This window comes from Brachypodium distachyon, chromosome 4 (genome assembly GCF_000005505.3).
Source record: "Brachypodium distachyon strain Bd21 chromosome 4, Brachypodium_distachyon_v3.0, whole genome shotgun sequence".
NCBI classification, from domain to species: Eukaryota; Viridiplantae; Streptophyta; class Magnoliopsida; order Poales; family Poaceae; genus Brachypodium; species Brachypodium distachyon.
The window spans coordinates 37,806,208-37,818,382 of record NC_016134.3 but is presented as its reverse complement, the minus strand read 5'-3'; the positions used below and the strand labels follow the sequence as shown (position 1 = coordinate 37,818,382).

The 12,175-nt window shown below is 45.5% G+C and overlaps 3 protein-coding genes across 3 annotated transcripts; all 3 read left to right on the top strand.

Annotated features, from left to right (window-relative positions):
* The first annotated feature begins 3,014 nt into the window (after positions 1-3,014).
* Positions 3,015-4,848, top strand: LOC100830243 (probable BRI1 kinase inhibitor 1). Its single transcript, XM_003576559.3, has one exon. The coding sequence runs from the start codon at positions 3,319-3,321 to the stop codon at positions 4,234-4,236; it is 918 nt and encodes a 305-aa protein (XP_003576607.2). The 5' UTR covers positions 3,015-3,318; the 3' UTR covers positions 4,237-4,848.
* A 1,837-nt stretch (positions 4,849-6,685) lies between these two features.
* Positions 6,686-10,231, top strand: LOC100846859 (protein disulfide-isomerase SCO2). Its single transcript, XM_003578185.4, has 3 exons — positions 6,686-7,256; positions 7,346-7,472; positions 9,917-10,231. The coding sequence occupies exons 1-3, from the start codon at positions 6,843-6,845 to the stop codon at positions 9,988-9,990; spliced, it is 615 nt and encodes a 204-aa protein (XP_003578233.1). The 5' UTR covers positions 6,686-6,842; the 3' UTR covers positions 9,991-10,231.
* A 201-nt stretch (positions 10,232-10,432) lies between these two features.
* LOC100821971 (calmodulin-like protein 1) lies at positions 10,433-11,242 on the top strand. Its single transcript, XM_003578189.4, has one exon. The coding sequence runs from the start codon at positions 10,509-10,511 to the stop codon at positions 11,058-11,060; it is 552 nt and encodes a 183-aa protein (XP_003578237.1). The 5' UTR covers positions 10,433-10,508; the 3' UTR covers positions 11,061-11,242.
* Positions 11,243-12,175: the final 933 nt, after the last annotated feature.

Below are 12,175 nucleotides of genomic sequence, written 5' to 3'. Positions count from 1 at the left end.
TATGCCAAGGGTGTACGTGTTCATTTTCCATCAAAATCTATCATAAGAATCCAGAAGACATGAACATCAAAGACCGAGGAATAGGTTATCACGAGCAGGTTTTCTCAAAAAGTTGCTTTAACTGGCAAACCGAATTTTTTCTGGAAAGGTGAAATACCGGTACAACCAGAATCAGCTGTACCAGTCCAGGTAAACAAAAACGACATAAGGACATCCAAAACGTTGATTCTTATTTGAAACTGCTGACGTGCAGTAAAAAGAAATACTCCCTCCCACCGGATTGCACTAAATCTGCGACAATTCATTTAATGTTAATCTTCCGATCCATAACAAGCGTCGTGAATTTAATACAAAGTTATATCCTTTCGTTTTGAAATAAGTGACATGGATTTATATAAATTCGTCACTTATTTCTGGATGGAAAGAGTATTAAAGTTATATTAGCAAATTATCTAGGATCAGTCAGAAAACAGTATAGACTCTACTACTGCTGTGAGTGCCGATGCGCTGAGCAGCCCTAGGCCCTAGCGGTCACTGGCTAATCAGTCCTGACAAATTCATCTTTGTGAAGCAAATCAACGTGCCAAAACCCCTGGGCTTCCGCCATCTGAGTGCGCTTCACTGGCTTTGCGACAATCACATGGGCGGAAAGTGCTTAAATCCAATGTCATTGGAGGAAGGTCTATACATGAGCTTTTTAGGCTAGTCCGACTCCACTTCAGTCTGCGCATGTCGACTAGCCTAAGAAAATCATGCATAGGACTTTCTCCAATAGCATTGGATTTAAGGCTTTTACGTCTTTACCATTGTCACGAAGCCGCGCTTTCATTGATGTCTTTTGGGTCTTCTGTCAGGCTTTTTTTGACAATTTGTTTCGAAAAGTGTTATTTTTGTCAAAACCGGAAGCTGTTGGCCCAAAAATTTCCAAGCAAGACCGGGCACGGTACAGTACGGACCTACAGCCCCAGCCAGACAACAGCTCACCTACTGGGATTTGCACGCATCACCTGCTTTCAATGGATTTGCACGCAGTACTGGGACTCGCTGCTTTTAATTAAACAAACTATAAAAATAAAATTATAATCGAATTAAACTTGGAAGAAACAAAAAACGGTGCTACTGGTCTAATAGTAGAGTGCTCGGCTCGGCTCGGCTCTGTGCAAATTGTGAAGACAAACTACGGAGTAGATTGGCACCGAGTCATGTGAGCGTGTCCTGTGGACAGTGGACCGGACCCGACCGCGTGTGCGGGACTGCTGGTGAGCTAGTCCTCCTTGTCCACTCCGGCTGACGCGCATCATCCGCCACGTGCGGGTCGCTAGTCTACTTGTTTGGATCGACGAGCGCTTGCATGCCACTGCAATCCAGGAAGACTTTTGTGCGCCAGATAGATGATGGCTGTTCGCCGTGTACCTCTGGCGACTGGCGGCGTTAGATTAGATCGGCCTGCCAAGAGAGTACTCCGTCCTTTCCATAACAAGCATGGCTGCATCAGTCTTACTATTACAGATCTTCGTGCATCCCAGCTTCTGAACCGTGCCTGCCTGATCGATATGAACATCGCAAACGACGGCAGTCGGCGCGGTACGTACGGCACATCACTTTATTGGTGGCATTTAGTTAAGTTTGCTACTGATGCGAATCGCTTTCACGAAAGCTAGACTATGAGGCAGGGACAGGAAGAAGAACACAAAAGGAGAAGGGCCCATCGCAGGTTGCCATTGTCTCAATCATACACGCGCGGCGCAGTACAAAACAAAAACATCATTCTTAACCATGCATGCATGTGAGCTGGTTCAGATCCTATTCTTAGATCTTAGAAATAGTGTTCTTGACAATATAGTTCTAAACTTATACTGTAATAGACATCTCTTGATCTGCATGCTTTATTTTGCAACATTAATCTACACGTTTTAAGTAGTGGTATCGGTAAGCTAGACCGTGGACTCTGATGGCATATTTGGGCTCTAGCTACCTCCTGCAAATTCTGCAATGCGTGTGCCTGCATGGCCAATTAACAGCGGCACGAGTTAGCGGTTTCTGGAGTCCGAAGCATGAACGGTGCAGACTGCAGAGCTTCGTCTCTTTTTCTTTGCGCAAGCACAGCTTCGTCTCCCGTATTGTTTTAGGCGAGGAAACTGCGGCGGTGACCACAATGTTTTGGTTGGCTAACCATGCGTGTACTACTGGCTGTTGGCTTGGCGTTATGGTCCGTATGGAGCTACAGATACATGTACATGTCAATCGATCGATACGGAACCTGCCATTGAACGTGCCACCGATCGACCTGTACTGTGGTCCATTTCGAATCATCACGAAATGATACCTTGCTTGTCATCCCAGATTGCGGCATTCTACTGTTGAGATGAAGTGTCTCATGGTTGGTCGGCCAAGGCTGAGCTTCTAGCTTGGTTCCTATGTATTAACACAGGTACTCGGTAATATCATATACTCTATCAGACGTGGTCTCATCAATAAAATGGGGCGCCGGGGGCAACCCCTATTTTTCTAAAAGAAAAATCATATACTTTTAAATATAAGATGTAACTTTGTCCTAAGTAATAAAAATAAAGTTTAACCAATTTATAGAAAAAATATCATCATCTTGAAGTTTAACTAACAAAGTGAACATCATATTTCTATAAGAAAGATACATTTTTCATCTCCCAACTTATCAGAAAGTTTGATTTTTTGGTCCACTAAAAAGCATTCGAACATTTAACGTCCCCGACCTTTGAAAGCCGGACACTTTACATCCCTCCGTCGATCCGAAGCGGTATATATATTGGTATATATATTTGTCCACGTGGCCAGTTTTACGTACCGGGTTGACACGCTACTACGCTAGCTTCAAATGGCGGAACCTTCCTAATCGGCAGAAAAGCATGGAAACACTAGTCTTGCTATCCACCTCCAACCGCGATACACAGCATCATCGATGTTAGGAGGAATCTGCCCCTAAAATCAATGATATATGATTCATCTTTTCTATTTGAACAACAATCAGACATTCAAGAGGCCGCGCTGACTGTTTCTTGGATCATCGTTTTAGATTAGTACACTATTTTCCGTCAACGGGTCCCTTTTAACGCGCAGCTTTCTCTTAAATGTACCATTTCTCGCTTTATCAGCTTGCTCTTCTCTTCGCCGTACTTCTTTCTTCACTTCTTGCTCCGCAGTTCGCACTCACTGCTGCTTCACCCCCCGTTCCTAACCTGTCTCTCGAGCGCGCCATGCACCAGGAGCGACAGCTGTCGACGACCTAACCTGCTAGCTTGCCACCCACACGCGCGCAAGCCGCAAGCACAACCCAAAGCCATGGGCACACCACGGCCACAGTCACCTCCTCTGTCGTTGAAGCCACCCATCATACCTCTGCCTCCCCCACCACCGCCGCCGCTCCCCCCGTCGCCGCCCCACGATTTCTCCTTCTCCTTCTCCCTTTCCCCTCCGCTCCCTTCCTCGCCTCCGCCTTTCCACGTGCACCTCCCGTTTCCGGTCGTCGGTGACATGTCCCGGACGCCACCACCTCCCCTCGGCCGCGTCGGCAGCGACCTCAGCCACAACAACTACGCCAAAGCAAACCACCATCGGACGTCCACAACGACCCACGGCAGCAGTAGCAGCAGAAGCAGCGACGACAAGGACAGGGCCAAGAACAAGGCCTCTCCTTTCTTCTCCGGCATCGGCCTCGGCAGCGCGTGGAGATCATCAGGCGAGAGAAGCAGCAGAGATCACACGGCCGGCACCGGCAAGGCCGAGGACGACAAACCGAGGAAGGGGAACGTGGGGCAGCGGGTGAGGAAGTACATGGCGTGCCTGGTGGAGCAGCTGCTCGCTTCCTTCTCCAGGCACGGCGAGAGGCACAGGCGGGAGCAGCGGCGGCGCCGGAGGCCGCACTCATTCTCAGTCCCAGGGAGTGGGACGGTGGGGGGCGCCGCCTGCACGAGGGATCAGCGGGAGAGGTGGAGGAGGCAGCAGCGGCGCGGCGGGCAGCTGTCGTCCGCGCCGGCGTCGCTGCGCGCGTCTCCCGTGAACAGCGGGCACCTGTCCGTCGGCGGCGGGTCCGTGAAGGTGTCGACGTCGTCCGAGGAGAGCACGATGGAGGAGCTCCAGAGCGCCATCCAGGCCGCCATCGCACACTGCAAGAACTCCCACCGAACTGCAGCAGGCCAAGTAGCTGACGCCCGCGGCCCGCCCGGGCCGCCGTGCACGGTGCACCTGCACGCAGGCTAGTGTACTATAAATCGACCGATCAATCGCCATGCGCGCGCGTACGTCTCTCACTCGATCAAGAAACATCAGTAGTACTACAAGTATGCATATCTTTTCGAAGCTTGACTCCTGCGGAAGCTTATTAATTCGTGGCTGATTACGGAAATTTCCTCTTGGGGGGAAGTGTTAGAGTGTATCATTTGGAGGTTTGAGCAGCAGTGTAAACAGCAGCCGGTTTTCTTGACCAGTAGTTGATGTCGTTCAGCAAGTCTCGGGCCGTTTGAGACACGCTACTTGATTTCCAGACAAATCCTGATAAGCCAGATAGCAACTCAAAGCTTAATCTTGAGACAAATCATTAGTGGAGTAGATCCCAGCAGCCCACCATGCACTCACCATACATATATACTCGAGGGAATATTTGGTGCCCCCAACCCCTTAGGTGCTGCCATACTAGGTGCTACGTTAGCACGGCAGCACCCTTAAAATGTTTAAAAAAATTTCTACATAAATTGAGTGGATTCATAAGATGTGTGTCTATCATCTTGCAAAGTTTCAACCCAAACTCATTGTATGCATAGAAAAACAAAAAAGACAAATGGAATCATGAATAGTGTCAGGAATTTTACCTTCTGTGTTTTTGTCTTCTTGCGACCTATTTACATTAGGAATTTTTGTCTTTTGTGTTTTTGTCTTTTTTGTTTCTCTACGCATATAATGAATTTGGGTTTGAAAGTTTGCAAGGTTGTAGACACATATTTTATGAACCCACTCAATTTGTTTCGAAATTTTTAAAAACTTTTTAGGAGTGTTACCGTGCGTTGGTAGCACGGTAGCACCTAAGGGTTTTGGAGCATTGAAAATTCTCTCATATATACTCCATCTGTCCACAAATAAGTGTGCTTTTGGGTCTGTTCTGAGTCAAAGATATTAAAGTTTGAGCAATTTTATTGGAAAATACAACAACATTTATGACACCAAATTAGTATCATTATGACCTGTTTGAAATGTAGTTTCATAACATATGAATTTGATATCATACGTGTTGCTACTTTTTTCAACAAAGTACATTTATTTGTGGATGGAGGGAGTACTGTACAGTTTTTTCTTTACCCTTTTTTCTTTCTAGAATGCACCACACCGCGGGTGTATCATCATATCTCAAAGAAGAGACGAAAGCCACGCCCATCAGGTACAAAAACAGAAAGGAAAAACAAAAACAAATCTCCAGGAAGCCATTCGGTCGACCGTCCCATCGCGTGGAACACGAAAACTAGCTGTTGCAGGCACAAGCACCAAAATGATCGATACGGAGTACCATACAAATTAGTAGTGCTAGTAATGTTAACATGAAAAATGCAAGGGCACTCTGCACGTACGCGAGTGGAAACAAGCAGCTAGCTGGTGGGCGTACTACTACCATCGTACGTCCATCGAGCCCGCTGTGTGCGTACTCGGTCCCTTCCTTTTTAGTTGACGCCTTACCTTTTTCTTGGTACGACGCTACGCTAGTCGCCGATGGAAACTGGTGTGTCTCGCCGTTGTGGCAGCGAGCAGTCCTCTCAGGCTTCTCCTGCTAATTCTCTAAGGAAATATGACATTGATATACTCTCTTCCATAGATCTCAATTCTCAGATCATCAAAAGGACAGAGGTGTCAACAAAAATAATACTCCCTCCGATCCTAAATTGTTGTCGAAATATTACATGTATGTAAACACTTTTTAAGAATAAATACATTCATATTTGGTCAAATTTAAGTCAAAAATTTAGGATCAGAAGGAGTAATTCAAAGTGCACTATCATTTGGAACGGAAGTCCAAATTACGAGCAATTTTCATTGTGTTCCTCTCTACGAGATATTCAAAACAAAATCTCATGTCGATATTTTTTTTGGAAAAATCATCACTTTTGTACTGCTCTGATTAATCAGGAGCGGAGCTAGGGGCGCGCAGGGGCTAGGCTCCGCTAACTAGTCCGATTTAATGAAGCGTTAACACTGTTCCAAAGGAGAAATTTGATGAAATTTGGTTCCGCCTCTCCCAATGCTCCGCCTTGATGTCATCTTTTAACCCCGCCGCGTAGGCAAAAATCCAATGTGACGTCATAATTAAAGAAGAGATATATTATTGTTGCATCTCATCATAGATATTCCCTTCGTCACAAGTGACTCAAATTTGTTCAAATATGGATGTATCTATATCTAAAAAACGTTTAGATACATGTAATAAAAAGTCACTTAACATGAAACGGGAGAGAGTACTAGGGAGTATCCCTTTCAAAAAGAAAAAAAACGTGGCTACACGTTCACCACGTTCGTGTCAGGTTGGCTCGGTGGGCTGTGACCGCATAGTAGTTCAACACAAATTCTGAAACGGTTCGATTGCAGGCCGTGGAAAGCCTGGGTTTCTTCCAAGGTTGTCCGTAAGCCAGCCCGTTGCCCCACCGGCCGCGACCCATTACGTACGAACGATATCTCTCTCGCCTCGCCTCCACCTACCTATCCCCCTCATTCTTTCCTCGCGCTCCTCGGCGTCGCCACATCGTTACTTCCCCCGCGACGACCACTCCACTCTCGTCGCCGGCGATGACCTCCTTTTCCCATACGCAAACCCTATCCTCACACCCATGAATCCTCCAAACCCCGCCCCGCTCCTCTCCTTGCGCTCCAACCCCTCCCTCCCGCCCCCCGGCCGCCACCGGCGCCCCCACCCCACGCCGCCGGCGGCTGCCAACACCACCGGCGCGGCCTCGCCGCAGGAATGGTTCCGCCCCCACCGCCCGACTGATTCCGACCCCTCCACCTCCGGCGGGCGCGTCGCGGCGCGCGACCCGGGCGTGCGCGTCAAGGCCAAGGAGGGCTCCGAGGACAAGAAGAAGGGGGAAAGTAAGAGGAGGTGGTGGGAACGGTGGTCCGGGGACAAGGAGAGCTACCTGGTCGACGACGTGGAGCCGCTCCCGATACCCTTGACTATTCCGGGAACTGAGCCGATGTCACGGGAGGAGCTCGACCGCCGCCTCAGCTGCGACGTGAAGATCGATGTGGGTGGCCCGCAATGGAGTATTTTCTGGTGAGCTGGGATTCTGTGCCAATTTAATCGTGTTTGTGTGTGTGTGCCTTTGGATTGAAGGATTGCAAGATTGTTTCGTACGAATGGACGGGCAAGTGCCGGAGCTGCCAGGGGACGGGACTGGTGAGCTACTTCAGGAAGAAGGGGAGGGAGACCATCTGCACATGTGTGCCATGCTCTGGCATTGGTGAGATTCTTTTTAGTCTTAATTTCATTACACTGCTTTATTCTGATTGTTAGGAGTAGACTAGGGAAATGAGGGAGATGTAGCAACGCTATGCAGATCTTGCGATGTTGGAAGGATTTAGCATGAATCAAGGCTTGCGATTTGTGACTCGGTGTGATGTTGTTGTGATGAATCCTTTCTTTAGAATGATTATTTACCCCTTGGACCTCCATGCTTGTTTTTAAGTTGCAGAAGCAATATTATAAGTATTTCTGATATGACAATGGCAACAGATTCGTGGCAATCGTCCATATAAAAGCAATGTGAAAAAACCTCACATTTAGAACTGGGTCTCCAACTCTCCATGCACATTTCCCTTTTCAAGTACCTTGGCAATTGAAGCGTAGTTAATAGATTTTGTGGTGCTCCAGAGGGTTCTTGAAAAAACTTATGATACTCCAATAATTGGTGCATGATATACAATGTACTCCTCACGAAGCTGAATGATTTTGGGCGAGATGAGGTCCTGCATTAACTAGTTGTACATACGGTGCTACAGTTGTGTGGCTCTACATGTTGTGAATGAACCACAATAGAACATCTGGGACTTCTGTTAACCTAGAATCCGATGTTTTTGTCTTTCATGCCTATTTTGGAATAGCTGGATCTAAGCTATCTTGTTTGAATTTAACCATGTGTGGCCATATCACTCATACCAACGGTATAAAAATATTCCAACAAAAGAGCAACCGTAGACTGTTTTGATAGGGAGACATGGTCTAGGGGCATCCTGTCATATAGCTCTCTCTGTTTACTATATCTGTCATTAGCCGACCATGCCCACAGATGAAATTAACACTAAATCTCAGATATAGTTAATGAGAAATGGCCATGTATGCCCCTAATAAATGACATCCGACAACCACTTGACAACTTCTAAAGCATGAACGTAGGGTTAAGAGCGAAAGTACTGCATTGACTGCCTCTTGAGTATTGACTCTGGATTGCCTCAATGAACCAGTTTTTGAAATAGACTCCATATTGAAATGGAGGGAGTAATAAAAGCAGATACCATTGTTCTACAAGTACTATAGAGAAATCTTTCCGGACATTCTAACAACAAAGTAAAACTTCCTACACTTGATTCAGTGGTCCCTGCACCATCTTATAAAGAAATTAATCAACACAGACAAAATCTGGAAATATTTCTTGCATACCTCATCCCCCTCTTCTTTGTACCCATAACCTACTTGCATAGCCCCCCTTGCCCCTCTCAGTTATGCCTCTATCATGTCAAATATCAAAAGATGATGCATGTTATCAAACACAACCCCAATATATTTCTTTTGGATATACTCCGTATTACTTTTCTCAAAAGTCGAAACCTAGCATGGGCCAGAAAAAACAAAAGATAAGTTGATGGAAGCCTGGCGAAGTAACAGATTTGAAAGCAGGGAGTGTATATATGGGTATAACTAGAACCTCCATAAAATGATTAGATGAAAAGCTACCTTCAGATTTGACTGTTTGCTCAACCAGCTGTCTGAATCTAAGCTAGCAGTCTCACCCAGCATGGAAATTTCCAAGGCTGTGGTTGAGTCCATGCCAATTATCTCCGACCTTGAAATGGCATATGAATGTCTTGTATGAAATGGCAGATGGTCCTACTTAGATGAAAAGCTACCTTCAGTTCATTCTCAGTGCTTCCCCACCAAGCGAATGAAATGGCAGATGCCAGATGGTCCTACTTAGGCTGGACCAAATTGCTCCATACAAACCATATTCCCACACTTTTGAGTCCAACCAACCAAAGCAGTGTATTGGAGATTACGTTTCTCTATGCTATCGGCTATATGAGAAAATGTTGGAAAAGGGGCAAAACACTAGCGCCCTGACTGGAATGTTGTATTTTTTGTGGGAGGTCCAAAGTTGAAATATAACATTCGGAGCAGGGCCTAAAAGTACAAAATATTATGAAATTGGATTCTTCGAAACATAGGGTACGGAGAATCTTAATCCAAACCAAATTGCTTCGATATGCCATCAGGTTAAGGTGACTGGTTCTTTCAGTGGAAGCTTGAACATGCACCAGTTGTTAGACCTAATTATAAGGGCATCATATTAACTTATAGCAAGCAAAACTCCCCTGATGAGATTTGTGTACATGAAGGTGTGTCTTTGGTGACACATAATTGTAATCCCTCCGGCCAGTGGATGAGTGGATTGGTTGATGCTGCCAAATTATGTAGGCTTTGTTTGTCATGGAACAGTAAATAGTTTGGGCTAATCAGATTTCCCAGTAGAGCTTGTGTGTGTTAACTTCTTATGTAAAAATAGAGATCTTGACATCTCATCCATGCCATGGTGCTTTTTTGCTACCTATGCACTGTTTATTCCTCCTGGCAGAAATTTATGTGCTGACTTCTTTTTATGTCTGTTGGATGGGCAACTTATTAATTTTGTAGGTTACGTTCGGAAAATTACATACCGCGAAGGAGCTGAAAATATGGACGAGTTAGACAATGGGAGACCACCATAATTTGATGGCGCTGTCTGTTTGGCAGCGTTAATTTTATTAACTGGTGCTGAATAGATTGTGTTGCAACCTTTGATGGCACAATCTATTTCAGGCACGGTACAGGACTGGATTCCATTCTTTAAGCATTGTAAACTTGCCTAGTTATTGTACCCTTTTATTCTTCACTTACAGATGTATGATCACAATTATAAAGAAGGAAAGAATAAATTTCAAGAGATTACTTGGACCAGTTTTGAAATAACTTTTGGCTACAGATCATATTCTTGTTTTGCATGTTGGCGTGGTCCATCGTTTGCCCTCTTTTCTGGTTTGAGATTGCTTGCAATGCAAGCTCTAGAGGAATCCCAAATTCTGTTAACCTTCTGCATCAGTCAGGCATCTGTATTCTGGCCACCCTATCTCGTTTCAGCACACGGTACCTATAAAACCTTCATGAAGGGCACAAAGGGGCTAGCAGGACAGGTCAGCTAGATTATTTCTCCATCATCTCAGGACGCTGCAGCAAATCAGTTGCAAAAATGTCGCACCTTAGCATTCTGACCTTCAAATACAATCTAGCGAAGCTCCAGTTCAAGCCTGCCCGGCCGACCGGACGGCAGCTGTCCTCCAGGGACCGGCAGCCCTCCGACCTGATGATGTACAAGCCTGATGACGAGGAGATGAAGAAAGTCTTCAACAAGATAGCAGGCGAGCCAGGCCGGATCTCCAGGAGCGATCTCCGGGCACTCCTGCAGAGGTTCGAGAAAACCGACCCTGTCGGTGACGCGAGGCGGATGGTCTGCGCGGCCGACAACAACAAGGATGGGTACATTGACCTGGAAGAGTTCATGGAGGTGCACAGGAGCGGCGTGCAGGTGAGGGACATACGCCGTGCGTTCTTCGTGTTTGACAGGGACCGGGACGGCAAGATCAGCGCCGAGGAGGTGATGGACGTGCTGCAGAAGCTGGGGGAGAGGTGCAGCCTCGAGGAGTGCCGGAGGATGGTGAAGGAGATTGACAGGAACCAAGATGGGTTCGTGGACATGGATGATTTCATGGACATGATGACTGGCCCAAGAAAGAAGCCTTGAGCATCCTGACGTAAAATTGTGATCATGCCTACGTAGTACGTACTCAGGTCAATAAATCTACCAGGCTGACCGATGCTGCTGGTTTAGCTCGTCTCAATTGCGTGTAACAACACTAGAGCTTGTAAAACATGATGAGGCAACATAATAATAAAACGAGTACTCGTGTATGTTTGCAATCTTAACCAGCGCATAGATAGAATTGAACAGCGTCGAGTATTTGTTGGAAACAAAACCAGGATATGGAAGGAAAATAAAAGAAAAATTTGTAAGCTCTCTGTCCAGCTGCATGGACAAACTGTATGCATGTGAAGCTCATTTGTTCAGACCAATGTGTTTCAATTGCACTGGAGACCATAGCACGGTCGGCAAAACTTGCCGAATCTTAATTACGGTCGTAAGGGAGTAACTGCTGTTTGATCACGAAACGCTTGTAATTTGATAGTATCCCTTCCGTCCTGTCCTGAAATAAGTGACGTGGATTTGTATATATTTTTATACAAATCTTAGTTACGGTCACTTATTTTAGGACGGAGTGAGTATATCATTTAAAAATTTCCAATGCCGCTTACAGAATCTTAATTACGGTCTTATATTCAGGAATCCAGTTCCATCTTTTGCATGCTTGTCAGGATAGATTTTTAGAAGCGCACTTCATTTCACCTTGTAGCTAGATTCGCAGATTACATGCTGGTATGTCCTAGGTTCGAAATGCGTGTATGCTTTATAAATAAGACCAAGAAAATACTTTTCCTCTGCTTCATTTTATAAGATATTTCAGTTTTGTTGTAAGTCAAAAACTTTACAGTTTGACAAAGTTTATAGAAAAATCTGCTAACATCTTTAACTTCAAATTTGTTATATTATACTCCCACCGATTCATAATAAGCGTTTCAAATTTCGTACTAAATGTATCTTTCATGATTTTTTTATTATACTTATTTGATATCGTAGATATTAGTACATTCTTCTACAAGCTTGGTTGAACTTTAAAAAAAGAAAGGACAAACCTAAAACATCTTATAAAGGAAAAGGGAGGGAGTCTTTTTAGGATTCTAAGCAATATATCCATTTGGCCAGTCAGAGGGATCCACGTGCAACAGATTCTTGATTCGTTC